This window comes from Canis aureus, chromosome 36, assembly GCF_053574225.1.
Source record: "Canis aureus isolate CA01 chromosome 36, VMU_Caureus_v.1.0, whole genome shotgun sequence".
NCBI classification, from domain to species: domain Eukaryota; kingdom Metazoa; phylum Chordata; class Mammalia; order Carnivora; family Canidae; genus Canis; species Canis aureus.
In genome coordinates, this window is record NC_135646.1 from 8,933,126 (window position 1) to 8,952,275 (window position 19,150).

A 19,150-nucleotide genomic window follows, 5' to 3' on the forward strand; every position below is an offset into this window, starting at 1 on the left:
TTACTGCCTCTCTTCATTAAATAACTGATGAATTCATATTGGTCACATAAAGTATGTAAACATCTCTCAGGAATTCTGATAACATATTTCAGATTTTTAAGAGTTATAGTGTTTGCAGTTACTTTGAGAAGTGACAGATAATGTAGAGATAACTTAGAGAAACCAAGGTCCAGAGAGGTTAAATGATCTTGCCTAGAGTCACATGTGTAGTTAGTACCAGAAACAGGAGAAATAAAGCCCATTTCTTCTGAATGTCAGTCCAGACACTTTTCACCACATACACTGCTTGCTTTTTACAGTTAATATAATTTCTGTATAATATATATGGAAAAAGTGATTTTGTCCTTAAATTCATTTAAATACACTTTTACAAGATAGAATACAACCTTCTGTGCATCACTTTTCCAGACTGAATTAATTAGATGAGCACATTTTGAAAGAGCAAAAATCTAATATTCATTTTCTTTTCTATTTAAACGGGGGTTAATGTTTTTCAGATTGTTCTTAGGCTCTGTATTAACTATATATCTTCCCATTGTGCTTTCTGCTGAGAACTAATTAGCTGGGGAAAGAAAGTAAAGGGTTTTTAATCTTCGTAATTAGATATTGGAATTATCTTTTTATTGACCAGATCATATCATTTTAGCTTATGTTTATAGGATAACCTTCTCTTGACTGGCAGGGTGCTGTGAATGATTGATAATATTCATATAAAATGGTTGAATTTCTTTTTTAAAGCTTTTGACCTTAGATTTCTGACACAATGTGTTATTGTCAGCTACCAAAGGTGAAGTTGATTAGACAAGATAAACAAGGCAGGGGATCCCGGGTGGCTCAGCGGTTTAGTGCCTGCCTTCGGCCCAGGGCCTGATCCTGGAGTCCTGGGATCGAGTCCCACGTCAGGTTCCCTGCTTCTCCCTCTGCCTGTGTCTGTCTGTCTCTCTGTCTCTCTCTGTCTCTCATGAATAAATAAATAAAATCTTAACAAAAAGAAAGAAACAAGACAAATACTTTGAGTCTTATTGACCAGGTCTATATTTTTTAAGAAGAATTTAAATCATAGTCTACTTATGAAAAGTTTAGATAAATAAAATGATCAGACTCTATTGATCATTTTATCAAACTCTATTCTTTTTTAGGATAAAATGTGCTGTAGTAATTAAGTTTTACTTATTTGCAGATGTAATTATACACAGATACAGATTTCAAAAAGTACTTCCCTTTTTGAAAAAATAATTCTGTGTTGTAAATGTTTTTAAGAGTGAGGAAAAGTTTCATGATTAGTCCATCTGTCTTTTTTTTTTTTTTTTTTTCTTACTCAGAGGTAGGGCTGATAGTGTTTATTTTCTAATTAAAAAGATTAGTGTATGAGCTGCCTCCTCGCCCCCCCGCCCCCACAGCTACTGCTGATTAAAGAGAGTCCATGTATCTTTGGCCATGTTCGGGGTGGAGGGGGAGGATTAAATTTTTAATATTTTTTATTTTTAAGTAATTTCTGCACCCAATGTGGGGCACAAACTTAAAATCCCAAGATCACGAGTCACATGTTCCACCAACTGAGCCAGCCAGGTGCCCCTAAACTCTTAAGTGTACAATATGAAAAATGTTCACGTCTGAATCAAAGTGGCTTTCATCAGATTCTTAAAGACATGTGGTCTGTTAGGATTATTGGCTGTGCCATTTGGGTGCCACTCTGAGAATTCCGTCAGGAGGTTGTGATTTGATTCTCCAGTCCCTCACAAATTCATATATCCAAGTCCAGTCTCCAGCTGTATGGTGATACATTAGCATACTCAGGCTGTGGTAATAAGCTGGATGGCTTAAGAAATACAAGTGTATTTTCTTCCAGTTTGGGAGTTTAGGAGTTTTAAATTGAGGAGTTGGTATGGTTGGTGCTTTCAAGGACTGTGAGGGAAAGATGTCTGTGAAGGAAGGGCCTCTCTGCTTGGTTTGTCTTTGTGTTCACGTGGTGTTCTCCCTGTCTGAGTGCTTATGTCAGATCCCCGCCCCTCCCCCCCCCCCTTTTTAAAAGATTTTATTTATTCATGAGAGACCAAGAGTGGCAAAGACAGGCAGAGGGAGAAGCAGGCTCCCCGCAGGGAGCCTGATGTGGGACTCATTCATCCCGGGTCTTCATCAGGATCTCGCCCTTGAGCCAAAGGCAGACCAGACACTCAACCACTGAGCCACCCACGTGTCCCAGATTTCCCCTTTTTATAAGGATGTAAGATGTATTGCATTACAGAGACCCACTCTACTCATTTTTACTAATTATATTTATTTATTTATTTTTTTAATTTTTATTTCTATTTATGATAATCACACACACAGAGAGAGAGAGAGTCAGAGACATAGGCAGAGGGAGAAGCAGGCTCCATGCAGGGAGCCCAATGTGGGATTCCATCCCGGGTCTCCAGGATCGCGCCCTGGGCCAAAGGCAGGCGCCAAACCTCTGCGCCACCCAGGGATCCCTACTAATTATATTTATAATGACTTTTTACAAAAGTAAGGTCATCTCCTGAGGTACTGGGAGTAGGACTTGGATATATGAATTTGTGAGGGAAACAATTAAACCTGGGACGGGGGATCCCTGGGTGGCGCAGCGGTTTGGCGCCTGCCTTTGGCCCAGGGCGTGATCCTGGAGACCCGGGATCGAATCCCACATCGGGCTCCCGGTGCATGGAGCCTGCTTCTCCCTCTGCCTGTGTCTCTGCGCCTCTCTCTCTGTGTGACTATCATAAATAAATAAAAATTAAAAAAAAACAAAACAAAAAGAAAACCTGGGACAGGAACGTGACTATTTTTTTTTAATGTGACGTTTTTAATGTTGATAAAAAGGGAATAGGGTAACTCTTGATGGGTAGTGAACTATGGCATAATGGTGGTATTGGTATGGTTCTTTAGGGTGCTGAGAAGAATAAGCTAGCGTACTTCTGAAATTTTACTGTGGTTGATGGTGTTTGAGTCTTTAGTATGGTTTTCATATTTGTGGACTCTATGAAGTGCCTCCACATTTTATTATTACTAAAGATATTTAGGAAAATCATTGAGTTTAGAACAGTTTTTGTGTGGGGTCTGAGGCCTTTCAGAATCTCATCAAAAAGTAGATGTGGAGTTTGGGGAGAGAATTCTGGTGATTAATTTTTTGAAAGCCATTTTGTGTTCATTTTCCTTATTATAGTAAGTAATAACTACTTTTGTCCTGACCAGACTGAGCAGTGCTGGCTTCAACATTACTTATTTTAAGAGGAGTTGAAATTTCAGTTTGGATAACATACAATCAGAATATTAGGAGCAGGAAGGTCATCTTGAATTCCTTATTCTGTGGGTGAGGAAATTGAGGCCTTAGGTTATGCAAGGAGGTCATGCTGTAAGTTTTCTTGTTTACTGTTTTATCATTTAGCTCAGTGCTGTCAGGAGTATAGGTGTTCATTATATTTGTTGAATTGAATTGGAGACAAATTGCGAGTGCTATTATTAATTCATATCCCAAAGACTTAAACAGTGTTAAAACAGATTCTTCGGTTTTGGTTTCAGCAATTCATTTTATAACGGATTATCATCCTCCTTTGCTTCCTTTATAGAAAATGATAAATCTCGAGTATAAGCGTATTGAAATAAAAATCTCTGTCCAGATCTATAAATTACATGGTGCTGAGCCTTTTCTACTTAGCAGTTGCATTGTCATCACCTTTTCCTCCTGAGGTTTCCAAAATAAACTAGTCTCAGAGGGTATTTGAGTTTGAGGATATTTCTTTTTCTTTATAGTGCATTAAATGTCTTATGTAGCATTTGTAGAAGTACTTCCAAAACTCATGCTGTATAAGATGTACTAGATGAACAGGTAGAGGGAGCAAACAGTTGGGGACAAATAATGGTTTATCTTCTTTATAATGAAGAAATTGGAAATGGATCTCATAAAATAAGGGTATTAAATTAAGTGATCCATAAGGTCTAGCTTGAAAATTATATGGTTCTGTTAAATGAGTGTTGAGGATGATGAATTAAGCAGGATGGTTGGATATCTCCTACATCTGTATTTTTTTTTAAACCCTGTAGTTCACGATTTATCTTTCAAATGGAACCTTGTTACTTTCATTTACTATAAAATATATAATTACCATAATTAAGGTGGGTAATTAGGAAGAACTTGTCAAATCATGGACATGGTATATGATATGCTGGAGATAAAGAAGCCTGATTTATAGTAATACTTTTTAAAATGAGCTTCTAAATACTCGAACAGATTTTCCTCGGTTCAGTGTACTTTAAAGAGAAAAGATGGTGTGTCACAAATTTTTCTGACAACCATTTATGGATTAATTTTACCTTATTCTTTATAACATAATCTGCTTTCTACTAATAGAGTTAAATTTAAGAGTTTGTCTTTTATATTGCTTCCCATCATATTAAATCAGACCTTGCAGGTGCTGGTCAGGCTCTGTGAAGCATTTGTTGGTGTTGGTGATGCCACACACACACACACAAAAAAAGGCACTTTGATTATGCTTTCAGTGGATCACAATTTCCTTTTCTCTCCAGAAATGGCTTCCGGAGAGATAGATGCTTGTCTTTCTGGAGTGAATTACATAGTGTTTCATATATGTTATGACTTTTTTATAATAGATGAAGATGAACATTTGAATAGCTGTGTTGCTGTTGTTTTTTTTAAATGGAACTGAATACTTCTTAACTTCCAAAATAATCATTCTTTAGTGAAGGCGTTAATGTTGCACAGATGGTAGCAAAGTACTTTCCTTTGATTTTTAATAAGGGACTAGTTTGTCAAAGAGATTTCTCAACTTCTGTTGTGAAACCTCTAATAGAGAATAATTTGAAAGGCACACAATGTACATCATTATAATCCTTTGATGTAGATTAATGATAGCTAAATCACATTTTCTAATTGCCTCCTTTTTCTATAGTTTATTATTAAATTTTAAGAAAAAACTTGCCTAAGCTGCTCCTTACCAACGTGTGCATCTCTGTTCCTCGATATTTTGTGGTTTTCTCAGAAATATTTATATTCAGAGAATAGAATTTTTAAAAACGTCATCATTAAGAAATGTACTATGTAGAGGAAGGGACCAGTATTTTTCTTCATGAAATGAATATGACAATTTATCGTGCTTAGAAGCATTCACTCATAAAAATTGTTGTTGCTGTTAGTAATATGATTTACGTTCCAGCAGGGTGGATTTGGTGGTTTTGCTTTTTACAGTCTTAACTTAGATATGCTGTATAAAATCCAGGATTTACAATCACGTTTGCTATTGTGGTCCTTGCTTAGTTAGGACAAGATGTATAATTTCAAAAGCAAGTCATTTGTGATAAAATTTCAAGTCTGGAGGAAAGATCAACATGAAATCTTCCTGAGTGTATGTATTGTTACTGGATGATTATTAAATTATTGTGTACATATAAATTACATGCACATAGACTCTTTTCATTTACTTCTTTATAAATTAAGGGATAGGTACACCTGAGTATGAAATTGTTGTCTTAAATCTTAGATGTAGATTTTTTTTTTGTCAGTTGAGTGTGTTGCTACTACTTACCAGCCTTAATTTTCCCTTAAGTGCCTAATTCCACATTTTGTAAATTTTGTAAGTATTAAGGACTTTAGCATTTGACTTATTTTTAATTGAAAGTGTCATCCCCTATCTTTAAAATAAATTTTAGCACATCAAATACAAGTTTTACAGACTACCAGAGGATTAACCTTTCAGTCTTTGTAATCCTGAGTCTTAAAAAAGCAATCCTTGATAACATTTCATGTTGACCTTTCCTCTAGACTTGAGATTATATCACAAATGACTTGTTTTTTTGAAATCTGCCTATTACTGCAGAAAAGACCTTGTTAGAAATTAGACGTACAGTCTCTGTGTTGAGTGGATACCTCATTCTGATTGTTTTTATTTCCAAGATCCTGACCAAAATAACACTTTGTGGATCAACTGATATTCAGCTGGGATGTAAGAAGGGTGCCAGAGAGTCTGATGTTATTCAGATACACCCTCCTGCTTCCAGCTGGGTTTGTTGTCTTACTGTCTCCATAGTTGGGATGCTTCCATTTGCATGAGGAGGAAGGGATGGCTTCTTTGGAGTAGAATGGAGTTGGACTGAATTTCTTTGCTAGGCAGAGAGAGGGTCTGTGAAATTTCTACATGGTTAAATATGAATTATTTGTTTTTTATAATCCACTGTTTTTCATTTTTTCTTACCTGTTTAAAGTGCTATCTTGGCAGATCTATTTATAAAGGAGTTTTATACTCCAGAAATATGAGGTGAAAGGAATAGAAGAATCAATTTTGAACTTAAGAGATTTGAGAGATTTTTAGTTTACTAATCCTCTGGTGTATCAATAATTTTAAATGGATAAAATAATAGTGTTCTGTGTGAATAAAAATACCTAAAAGGAATTCAAAAATATTATTTAATAATTTCCTTTTCCCTTGCTTGTATTTTAAGACAGGAGAATGTTGAGAAGAAATGTATTCTCAGAAACAAATAAGAAAAATGAAACTAAAATTATGTTTTCTCTCTTAAGTATTAAAGCTTTTCAGGAATAGGCGCACTTGGCAATTTTGTATAACACCTTAGTAGCATCAGACATTTATTTCCTACACAGCAGATGTTACCGGTTCTTAGAAGTAAGATGCCATTGGTTTTCTTCTTAAAGTAACTTAGTTTTAGAACTAAGTTTGTTAAAACTTTGCTTTAGATTCTGTAATGTAAGAGAAGGCTTATGAAGAGTTCTCATCTTGAATGAAGAGTGACTTCTGAGGAGAAACACGTAATCAGAGAGCTTTCCTTTCTTCTTTTTAAAAATAGGACAAATCAAAAAAAAAAAATTAAAAATAGGACAAATCAAACATAGTCCAAGTACTCTGGTTGGTCTTAGGAGATTACGTCTCTGTTAATTTGGAGAATGAGTATCAGGCAGTACGAACTGATTTGTGAGGCACTGAAACCTGTCAGGTGGTGGTGATGATTTTCCATTTTCCCTGCCTTTCCTGGGTTCTTTTACCGGAAGCAGCCTCTCGGTAATCCTGTTCTCAGTGGAGAAGAGTGCTGCACTGGGCGACCTCCCTCCTTTGCCTTTCTTTTTAACTTTAATTCCTCGTCTTTACATGAGAGAATTGGATGTGTGGCTCTCAAGTTATCTTCTAGCCCTTAGATTCTAACCTCTTGTATAAATACTTGTGAAGATTTAAGGGCAGGTATCAAATAATTTATTTATCCGTATGTTTTTGAGCACCATTGAGGGTGCTCACCCCTGTGCCGGACTGACCTCGGTTGCCTTTACCTGTCTGCGTAGGATGAAAGGAAAGATTTTTGAGGGAATGCTTTTTAAGGAAAAACGAGTGGGCTTAAAGGCAAAAAACAAAATAAGACAACTTGAAGAGGGATCATGACAGAGTCGGAAAGTAGATCACTATATGTCTTACCCACTGAATAGTTCTTAAGCATCTGTTAATGAGCAAGATTGATAGGTCTAAAAAAATACATTATACATAGATAATATATAGTATATATATACTGTAGTACAGTGTATATATATATACTGTAATACTATAATATATATAATACCATAATACTATTTTCAATACTAGAATTATCTATCTATCTATATATATATATATAGTATGAAAAAAAACTCATTTGCCTGTGTGTTTTTCTCTATTTCACTCTGATACCAGATGTGTAGGTTTTCCACACATTAAGCCATTCTGTGACACTGGGTGGGCATCCTACAGTTTCTTTCACTCAATTCTTTCTGACACTGTCTGCCTGCAGATAACATCAGAGCCACAGGCTAAGAGCTTAGTCCTACAAGTCTGCCCCAACCAACTGGCCTTCAGAGCCTGACTGGCTATGAACATTAGAGGTTCCCATGGCCTCCTTGGATTCTGTTAATTTGCTAAAGTGACTCACAGAACTCAGGAAAATGTTTTACTTACTAGATGACTGTTCATTATAAATGGATATAACTCACGAATAGCCAGAGAGAAGAGATTCACATAGGCCAAGGAGCGTGGGAAGAGGTGTGAAGCTTGTATGCCCTCTCTGGGTGTGCCACTCCCCCAAGACCTCCATGTGTTTACCAGTTTGGAAGCTCTCCAAACCCTTCCTTTTAGGTTATTCTTTTAAAGGCTTCATTACATCGACACAACTAAGTCTTTGGCCATTGGGGATTGATGCAATGTGTAGCTCCTCTCCCCTCTTGAAGTTTAGGGGTGAGACTGTGAGTTCTAACTCTAATCTTGATTGGTTCCCCTGGCAACCGGCCCCCATTCTTAGAGGGACTCCAAAGTCACCGCATTAACATGTTCAGGTGTGGTTGAGAGAAGTGATGAATAACAGGAGATGCCCATTTCCTCTTTATAACTCTGGAACTGTTTTTGGAACTGGAAACATGACTAAATATTTATAACAAAAGATGCCCCTATGCCTTTTTTTTTTTTTTTTAGTTTTCTCATTTAGATCAATTTTTTAAAAATCTAAATCACAAGGGTTTTTGAACTTATGTACTAGGAACAACAGATGAAGACCATATATGTTTTCTTAAATTACAGTATTGCATAAAGTGTGTACTTGGTGAACAGTTGTCGTTTTATTTAGTAAAGTCAGGTATGAGTTCAAATGCCAGGTCTTTCAGCAACTAGGCTTATAACCTTAAATTTGGTTCTCTGTTTGTTTAATTTGTATAAGAAATATAAGAAAGCATTCTTTTCTACAACCAATTAAGCTATATAAAATTGTATAAAGCGTGAAAGTCCTCCTCTATCCTTTCTCTCAGCTGAAAAGTAGAAAATCCCTTTCTTTTACAGAGGCACTGTTTTCTACTTTATCTTTTGTGAATTTTTGAAAATATTTGGATGTAAATGCAATAGAACTTTTAGGACATAAATGGGATTGTGCTACACTTACAAGTGACTTGAAGATCTTTGCATGTCCATTGATGTATGTAGTGACCACATAAGATTTTGTAGTCCAAATCTTTCAAAGTTGGCTGATCGCTGAACACTGATTTTCTTTTTTCCTTAATTTATGCTATTGCAAATACTGCTGCAGTTAACATTCTTATACATTAATGTTTGCAGGTACCTGCATGGATTTTTCTATATTTGGTAAGAAAGATGACTAGAGGTGAAATTGCTTTGTGAGAGGGTGTATACATTTAAAATTTGCAAATATTTTACCATATTGCCTTTGAAATTCTGGATTTGATAGGCTTATGTTGTATTTAGCAGTTTTGCATCTTTGAGCATAACTGGCAAAGGCCTCATCATGGATTCCCCCACACACAGTGGGTTGCAATATAGGAAATGAACCCTAAGCTTGGGGAATAGACTTTTCATAGTAAGCAGAAATAGGCCTGCTTTTTTTTTCCCCACAAGGAGACCCTACCACATCCCTCAGAGATGATTGCCGTGAACCCAGTCCTCAGAAATGGTCTGGGTAGAGAGCAGCCAGGGCCTTGCCTTCCTGCAGGATACGGAGGATCCCTGGCAGCTTGTGTCCTCCCACATCCGTGTTTCTAGGTGCCTTCAGTGGTGTAAGCCACAAACATGTGAATCATCCTTGTTGCTGCCTTCTTGTATTCAGTTCACCAAATTCTGTAAATTTTATCTCCTAAATACTTTTCAAAGAGTTCTCTTTTTATTTTTTCCCCTTTCACCACCTCCCCAGTCTGTTACCTTCTACTTGTACTTCTACTTTGACTTCATAAGCATTGCCTTCTTCGAATCTGTTTTCTCTCCAGTTAGGACTGATTTTATAAAACACAGATGTAGGCCTGCCTTCTGACTTTTATAAAACATTTTATTGGTTTGAGGAACAACACCAAGGAGACCCAGTGGCTGGAAGAGAGTAAGGAGAGAACAGGAGAGGAGATGAGGAAGGTAATGGAAGATCAGGCTGTTCCTCACCTGTTAGATGGCTTATGAAGATTCAGAGTCAGAATGGAAGTCTGAAGGGTGTTAGTGATATAGTTTGACCAATTATAAAAGGATCACTGACTGCTGTGTTGAGAATACATACATACACTCATGGGGGAGGAAGCAATTACATAATCAGGGAGATGATTTAGGAGGTTATTATTATAATCTAGTGCAAAATGGTGTTTTATACCATACTGGCAGGAATGGAGGCAGTAGGAAGTGGTCAGATTTTATATGTATTTTGCAGGAATTATAGAACTTGTATTTTGCATATAGGATACGAAAGAGATAGAGGCAGGTTTGATTCTAAAGTGTTTGTTCTGAGCTACTGGATTGATGATGTTTCATTTACTGAGATGGGGGCAACTGTAGGAGGAACAGGTTTGGGAGGATTTGGATCAGGAGTTCAGTTTTAGTCATGTTCAATGTGAGATACTTATTATAAGTAGACTTGCTTATAAGAGCTGTTTAGTAGGCAGTCAAACATTAGTCTGGAGTTCGTGGAAGAGGTCTGGGCTGTACATACACGTTTGAGGTTGCTAGTGGATGGAAAGATAGGTAGGTAGGTAGATAGATATAAGGTTACCAAGGGACTGATTGCAGATGAAGAAGCCCCAAGCCCTCCCACTTCAGAGATTGATGGAATGAGGAATACCAGCAGTTAAACTTGAAGCTGAGCTCAAGAGTGCTCTGCTCCATAGAATACTTCTGCGTCCCTGTCTGCTTAATTTTCTGCTCCTTCTCCAAGCTCCAGCCATCGTGGCTTTCAATCCATTGAATGTGCTAAACTCATTTCCAGTGTAGGAACTTGGCACCTGCTCTTCCTTCTTGGGCTCCACTTTCCTACATACTTACGTGGCTGCTTCCATTTTGTCATTTGTCACAAGGTCTCAAATCAAAAGTGAACTTCCCAGGGAGACCTTCCTTAATGACCTTAGCTAACGAAGCAAGATGTTTGTACCAGAGTACTCACCCACAGACTGTGGCACCTGATCTACTTAGTGACAGTGATTCTTTTCTTTTTTAAACTCTACTGAATCTTCGTCTTTAAAATCTGACTATTAATAAAAAGTTAAGAAAATTCTTATAGTATACACATTATAATTATATAGTTTGATGACTTTTCACAAATGAACTCACCCAGAAGAATAGAAGTATTCTATTCTAGAAGCTCCACTTGTTGCCCCTTTTCAGTCACTAACTCTGTTCTCCAGAATTACTGGATAATCACTATTTTGACTTAACACATCAGATTAGTTTTGGCTGTTACTATGTATTCTTTTGTGTCTGACTTCTGTAGTTCATTCACTTGCATTAGTTTCTGTTGTACGTAGCTTGAGGTTATATTACGTGGCACCTAAAGAGTTCTGACTATGATCTTTAATCCCTACATTCATTTTGTCTGAAGTAAATTGAAGTCAGGTAGTATGAGTCCTCCAATTTTGTTCTTCAGTGTTGATTTGGCCATTCTAGGCCTTTTGCCTTTCTATATTAGTTCCTTTGCTTTCTCATGTAAATTTTAGGATCCACTTGTCTATCTTTACAAAAAAGCCTGGAATTTTCATTGGATTATATTATAGTCTGTAGACCTACTGGGAAGAATTGACATCTTAACAGTTTTTGAGTCTTCCTAGTCATGAACGTGGTATGTTTTTCCATTTGTACGGATTTCTTTCATAAGTATTTTATAATTTTCAGATCTTGTACATACTTCGCTAGATTTACCTTAAGTATTTTTTATACTATTAGAATTTACCAAATTTTAAAAAACTTCTTTGTACATTTGTTCATTGTTATTACATAGAAATATAGTTGGAGGGATCCCTGGGTGGCGCAGCGGTTTGGCGTCTGCCTTTGGCCCAGGGCGCGATCCTGGAGACCCGGGATCGAATCCCACGTCGGGCTCCCGGTGCATGGAGCCTGCTTCTCCCTCTGCCTGTGTCTCTGCCTCTCTCTCTCTCTCTCTGTGTGTGACTATCATAAATAAATTTTAAAAAAAATTAAAAAAAAAAAAGAAATATAGTTGGAGTTGACTTGGTATGTTGACCTCGTTTTCTACGGTCTTGGTAAGTTAAAGTTGTTAGTTTCATCAATTTAAAAAAAAAAAAACATTCTTTGGCATATTCTATATAGTGATTTAAGTCAATTGTAAATAGATACAGTTTTATATCTTCTTGTATAATCTGTGTGCCTTTTATATCTTACCTTGCTGTGCTATCTAAACCTTTCAGTATGATGCTGAATCAGAGTGGTGAGAACAGACATTTTTGCCTTGTCCCTAATAGGAGGAATAAAATGGCAGTTGGAGTCTTTCACCATTAAGGAGGATATTAGCTGTGTGTATTTTTGTAGATGACTTCATCAGGTTGAAGAAGTTACTTTCTATCCCTAATTTGCTGATTCCTTTTTAAAATCATAAATGGAGGGGATCCCTGGGTGGCTCAGTGGTTTGGTGCCTGCCTTGGGCTCAGGGCCTGATGCTGGAGACCCGGGATCGAGTCCCACATCGGGCCCCCTGCGTGGAGCCTGCTTCTCCCTCTGCCTGGGTCTCTGCCTCTCTCTCGCTCTCTCTCTCTCTCTCTCCCCCCCCCTCTGTGTGTCTCTCATGAATAAATAAATAAAATCTTAAAAAAATTAAAAATCATAAATGAATATTGGATTTTGTCATTTTGCTTCCTGTGTCTGTTGACAAAATCATATGGTTTTCCTTCAATTTGGCCATGCAGTGAATTGTTGAGGTGAATTTTTTTTTTAAAGATTTATTTATTCATGAGAGAGAGAAAGAGAGAGAGGGGCAGAGACCCAGGCAGAGGGAGAAGCAGGCTCCATGCAGGGAGCCCGATGTGGGACTCGCTCGATCCTGGGACTCCAGGATCACGCCCTGGGCCAAAGGCAGGTGCTAAACCGCTGAGCTACCTAGGGATCCCCTAATTTTTTTTTTTTTTTTTAAGATTTTATTTATCCATTCATAAGAGACACAGACAGAAAGAGAGGTAAAGACACTGGCAGAGGGAGAAGCAGGCTCCATGCAGGGAGCCCAACGTGGGACTCGATCCCGGGTTTCCAGGATCACACCCTGGGCTGAAGGCGGCGCTAAACCGCTGAGCCACCCAGGCTGCCCCAGGGATCCCCTAATTATTGATTATTGTAGTGTATTGATTGTTTTTCAGAAATCTTTTTTAAAAATTAGGCATTGTGTAACAAGTCTTACTTTTTTGACTACTGCTTATTAAATCCCATATTGCCTGCCTGTCTATCCATTGATTGGTCGATCTAATATATCTTTCTCCATGGCTCTTATTATTGTCAGGATGCTCTGTGTTCTACTTATTTATTTGAATATTCTGTCCATCTCCAGTGGAAATTAAGTTCCATTTTTTTGTTCTCTGTTGGATCTCCAGTCTGTAGAATGTTGTCTGGAATTAAAGTAGGATTCTATAAGTATTTGTTCAGTAAGTAAATATCTGCTCTCAAGGAGATCATAGTCCAGAAGAGGAAAAAGAGGTACAGAAATGAAATGTGATACAACTTAGGAGAACTACAAGCACAATTCTTTGAGAGCTCAAGATGGGGGATATTAAGTTCATGTAACAGATTTCTTTTCCTTTTTTCTGTCAGATTTGAAAGAAGACACATCTAGGGAAAATTTATTTAATGATGCAGAAAATAAGAAGAATTCAATAAAAATGTGGTTCAGTCCTCGAAGTAAGAAGGTCAGATATGTTGTGAGTAAAGTTTCAGTGCAAACCCACCCTCAAGTCATAAGTGATGAGAACGCTCGGCAGGCTTCAATGTACGAATTTGTTTCTACAAGTCCTCCAACAAGTGTTTCAGAGAGGGCTAAAAAGGCTCGTACAAGATCTAGAAAAAAACAAAAAAAGAAAACTTTAACCGAAATCAACCAAAAATGGAATTTAGAAGCAGAAAAAGAAGATGATGAACTTGACTCCAAAGAGGAATTTAAGGAGAAGCTGGTGTCTTTCTGTAGCCAGCCGTCTGTTAACCCTAGTCCTCAGGCAAATGGTGAAATAGACTTACTTGCAAGTGGCTCTGTAACAGAATCACAGTGTTTTAGCAGCTTAGCTGAAGTCTCTTTACCATTAGCTGAGCAAATAGAGTCTCCAGAATTGGAGAGCAGGAATGAAGAATTGACTCCCCAGAAGAATCTCTGTGAGAATCCTCTTCCACCTAAGCAGTCCTTGCCATCAGGTCACAGTGGGCGGCGTGGGCGGCGCAGCAGCCGGTCCAGTCCCATTTCTAAGAGATGCAGAAGCAGCATTCCTGGCACCAGTAGCCAGCACATAGTGCTTTCAGAAAGCAAGCCATTGCCTGGCTGCTCTTCACCACCTTCAAGCAAACTTAAAATTGGTGACACATTAAGGAGGAAAAACAGTAATCTATCAGTTGAGTCCATGACCCTTTCACCAGGTACACCGCCTTCTGCCCTGAATAGCCCACGTTACAGACGGATGATGTCTAGCCCCTCAGCAACAAAGCTGTCACCCAATAGCCTTACGGCTGTGAAGAGAAATCATAGAGGAGAGACTCTGCTCCATATTGCTTCAATTAAGGTAGGATGCTTACTCTGAAACACAATTTTGGAATGAGACCAACTATATATAAAACAGTTTCTGTGGGGCTTATGAACAATGACATAAGATGGCTGGGATAATTAGCATACCCCATGTCATAGTTCCTGTGAACTAGAGAAGAAAATTCATAGGGACTGCCTCCCCACCTCAGTTAGAGCCGTGGCCTCTGGGCCCGAGGAGCATGATCTTGCAGGAGAAAACCAATATTTCAACATTCCAGCTTCTACTTTGCCAGGGGCTTTAGTTTGTTCCATGAGAGTTTTGTTCAGTTTTTACCACTTTCTCATGCTTTATGGATACAGACAATTGCCAGGTTACTGCAGGCAGTATGTCTTTACCTGCCCAAAGAGCTAGGGACAGTGTGGGAGGGGACAGGCTTCTGTATATTGGTCACTTGTAGTGGGCACTGCCAGAATTTGCAGGGTTGAAAGAGGTGGTCTGTACATCTTTCCAATGATGTGGAAATGTGATTATCAGAAATGGCTCCCATGACAGACCATGAAGGAGCTTGTCTGTATCCTAAGGCCAGCCATTTCTTTTACTAGCTGTGATTAAAGTTACCTCTTTGTTTACTGCTCAACACTGGGGGTGTGGCAGTGTAAGTTTTTTGGAACCTAGCCTATTTGTCAAGCATGAGTTGTACTTGCAAGGGTTAATCTTTGCAATTGACTCAAGAACTGCACATATAGGGAGCACTTAGCGTCACAGCTTTAAAGACTCTGATTTCATGTGAGTGTTATCAAAATAAAATCTAGGCATGCTTAGGATGAAATTAGGATAGCTCTTATGGTCTTTTACGTGAATGGAGAACTTTGGGAGATCTGGGAGCCATTGGAGGCCCTCAGATGGAGGCCATCAGACACAGGGCTTGGTGAGCAACATGAAATACTTGGGAAGAACAGGGAGTAGACATTGAGTCCAGGCATTCCTGTATTTTTGTATGGAGAAAGGGAAAAGCACAAAAATGAGTTTCCCCAACTGTTAGGGTTTTATTTTTATTTTGTTGTTTTGTCTTCCACTAAATGATGAATGTAGAATACTCTATATCTGATTTCAGGGAGGAGGGAAACTGCAACATGATGACATGCTAGTTTCTACATACACATCCTTTGAACAACTTGAATGTTCAGAGTTTGTCCTGGTTATATTTTAGTTTATTTTTTGCAAAGCATTGGTTTAAAAAAAGCAGACTATATTTTTTTGTCCTATTTGTTTTTTTTATTTTTTGTCCTATTTGTTATATTTTTAATATACATGCACATAATCTAACTTTATAATGTTATAAATGTTTCATTAAACTTAAGTAGCTAGCATAATAATAATTTTTTTGTTTGTTTTTCTGACTAATACATGGGAACGAGGACCACTGTAGTTTCTACACTTTCCTTTCTGGTAATTACTTTCAGACCACCAGGCAAGCCTTTGTTTACATTGGTAGAGAATTTTTCTTTTAACCATAATAATAATTTATCTTTACTAATAAAGATTCTAAGAGCTAGGCCATGGTTTGACAAACTTTTATTTTTTTTTTTTTTGACAAACTTTTAAAGGAGCAAATATTTTCAGCTTCGCAGGCCATATTGTCTCTACAACTATTCATGTCTGCTTGTAGCTCAAAAGCAGCCATTGACAGTTATGTAAATCAATAAAATTTGACATATCACATCATGCACCTGGCCTGTGGGCCATCGTTTGCCAACCCTTGACCTCGTCAATGGGGGAAAAAAGACACAATCTTAAGACCAGGAAAACAGTATACTCCCCTGTGAATTTTCTCCATTGAAAATTGCTTCATACAAGTTTTGTCAGATTGTTAGTTTACCTAGGAAGAGTCTTGTCAGTATTAAAGCCCATTTGACTCTCTTCAACTTACTCAATACTGTTATTGTCATTAGTTGGCAGATTCTGATACATAGTACATTTAAGAAAAGCTAATTGATTTCTGTAGTTCTTTTAAATCACTATTTAACAAAAATGCACTCTTTTAAAAATTTGTTATGAGTTGAATGTAAACCCTTCACCCAGGTTGATTTTAGTAGAACTAATACTTGAGAAAACAAAAACAGTAGATTTATCAGGAGATCTATCTTTTTATGAATAGTATTCGTTTTGTTTTCTGCCCTAATATTCTCATTTGCGGTCAACAGTGAATAATCTGTGTGTACTAGAAAACCAAATATTGTGATTCTGCTATCTTAATTTATGTTTTGTGCCCACCCAGTTTAGAAAAAGATTTGAGGTGGCTCTGAAGTTAAAATACTAAAAATGGAACAGGGAGCAGGGAAAGAGAGAGAAAGAGTTGCTGTGGCTGAATGGAATGTAGATCTGATGACCAGGCAGGCAGCCCCACCAAATAAGGGGAAGTACCAGGTTTTCTGTCATCAAAGGTAGATTTTTGTTGTGCTTGTTTTTCCCCGAAGTGACTTGGTAGACTTGCCATTTCCATTGTCCAATCGGCTTTTGAGAGTGCATGGTTGCACCATACATGCTTGGTGTGTGGGCTCTGAGGGTAGAGATTCCACCCCCACCCAGCAGTTACATTGGGCTACTTCTCTTCAGCTTCTCTTACTGCAGTTACAGCTTTACAGAATGATCTCCGATCTTGGTAATGGTATTAACAAAATTCTTTAATATATTGCTGCACACCTAGCCCATGGTGTCTTTCTTGGCCATAACCTTTCCATAGCTACTATCCAGGTGGAAGTTCCTTACCTTTTCTTGCCCTGACCCTATGTGTTTCCTTTTGCTGGCACCATAAATGTAGTGACTTAAGACAAATTATTATTACTATTATTTTTTACAGTTCTATAGGTTAGAAGGCCAGTATGGGTCTCACTGAACTAAAATCAGTTTGTCAGCTGTGTTACAGCTCTTAGGCTCTAAGAGATAACCCGTTTCCTTGCTTATCTGGGATGTTGCACAGAACTGGATAGTTCCTTGTGGTTGGAGGACTGAGATCCTGTTTTCTGGCTGACCTTCCACTGAGGACCATTTTCATATTTGTTTTTTTAAAGATTTTATTTTTAAGTAATCTCTACACCCAGCATGGCCCCAGACTCACAACCCTGAGATCAAGAGTTGGATGCTCCACTGACTGTGCCAGCCAGCCAGGCGCTCCCATTCTCATGTTCTTTAGTTGATGGCCCCTTTCCTCTGTCTTTAAACTTGCAGCAGCAGATGCTTTTAAAGACTCCCATGATTAGACTGGGGCCACCTGGTCAATGCAGGATAATCTCCCCATCGAAGCTCAGTACCCTAAAGTGTAGTAGAAACCATAGCACATTACAAAATCCCTTTTGTCATATAAGGCATAACATAGTCACAAGTTCTGGGGATTAGGGCACAGACATTTTGGGGGACAGGGTGAGTATTCTAACAACCACTGAGGTAGCTTCCTAAGTTCTCACCCTGCTTTTCTACACACTTCCTGCAATCAGTTCTCTACATGGCAGCCAGAATAATCTGACCTAAGTTAGAATTTGTCATTCTCTGCTCCCCTACCAGTAACTTCCTGGCCCACTTAAAGTAAAAGCCATAGTGCTTCTCATGGTCTACACAGCCTGATGTGATCCTTTCCCTTGAGGCTTCTGCTCAGATGCCACTTCTTCAGAGGGACTTCCTAGCTTACCTGAACTAGCAGCCCTGCTTGTTTTGTTTTTCTTCCTTTATTTCCTGACATTATGAGTGTAGATCTCTTGGTTTCTTGCCTCTCTTTAGAATGAGAGCAAGAATTCTGTTTGTTCACTGTCATGTCTTCAGGATGTAGAACATTGCCTGGAACATAACAGATGAATTTGATGAATAAATGAGCAAATTTTCTACTCGGTCATGAGCTGAACCCCATTCTCCTGTCACACTGAGATTTAATATTATGACTTATTCAGGTACGTTCATTAATGCTGCCAATACTTTTCATGTGTTCTTTTTTCTGACTCTGAAATTCCTTCCTCTCCATGCTTCTGTCTTCCTTCCTAGCTCTTTGTACCTAACCTTTAGAATCCAGTTTACATCCTACCTTCTTAGTAAATCTTTCTCAGAATTCCCAGAGATAGTTTCTTCTCTATGATGACATTATTTTGTTTGCATTTATATTCATTTAGATTTTTATTACATGTCTCAGATATTGTGGTTATCCAGATTTTTCATTTAAAATTTAATTTTGAAATTTGAGTAATAACTGCATGTTTCAAAAATAAGAATAATAGTATTTATCGTAGAAAACCTCACTCCCATTTCTGCCCCTTGCTACCCTATTACTGACAAGCCCTTTTTGCTAACCACCTTCCTTACTTGTGTGTCCCTTGTGAATTTCTTTATGTATTTATAAGCAAATGCTTTTATATTGGCACACAGCTTTCTGTATATTTTCATAGTAGTATTGCTTTCCATGAATTTTCATGATTTAACTAGTCCCTTACTGGTGGATGCCTTTTTGTTTCTATTCTTTTGCTTTTATAAACAGTCCTGTAGTAAGCAATCTTTGTTTCATATCTGAGCAGGTGTATCTTGAGGATAAATTCCTAGAAGTGGACTTCTGGGTTAATGTAAAGCATCTGTTACCTTATTTATCTTGATAACCTCCATACTTGACAATAGAAGGGTCGTATTAAA

General features: G+C 37.9%; 1 protein-coding gene across 10 annotated transcripts in view; it reads left to right on the forward strand.

Annotated features, from left to right (window-relative positions):
* The window catches only part of BARD1 (BRCA1 associated RING domain 1), a 78,300-nt gene that overhangs the window by 16,450 nt on the left and 42,700 nt on the right, over nt 1–19,150 (forward strand). For 7 of the 10 annotated variants that reach the window (XM_077885570.1, XM_077885575.1, XM_077885574.1 and 4 more), the window contains one exon: nt 13,566–14,518. In XM_077885570.1, the coding sequence (XP_077741696.1) occupies nt 13,566–14,518 (953 nt within the window). Of the gene's footprint in view, nt 1–8,317; nt 8,339–8,512; nt 8,635–11,166; nt 11,593–13,565; nt 14,519–19,150 lie in introns of those variants that run through there. The other 3 variants (XM_077885580.1, XM_077885579.1, XM_077885577.1) reach the window with 3 other exon arrangements.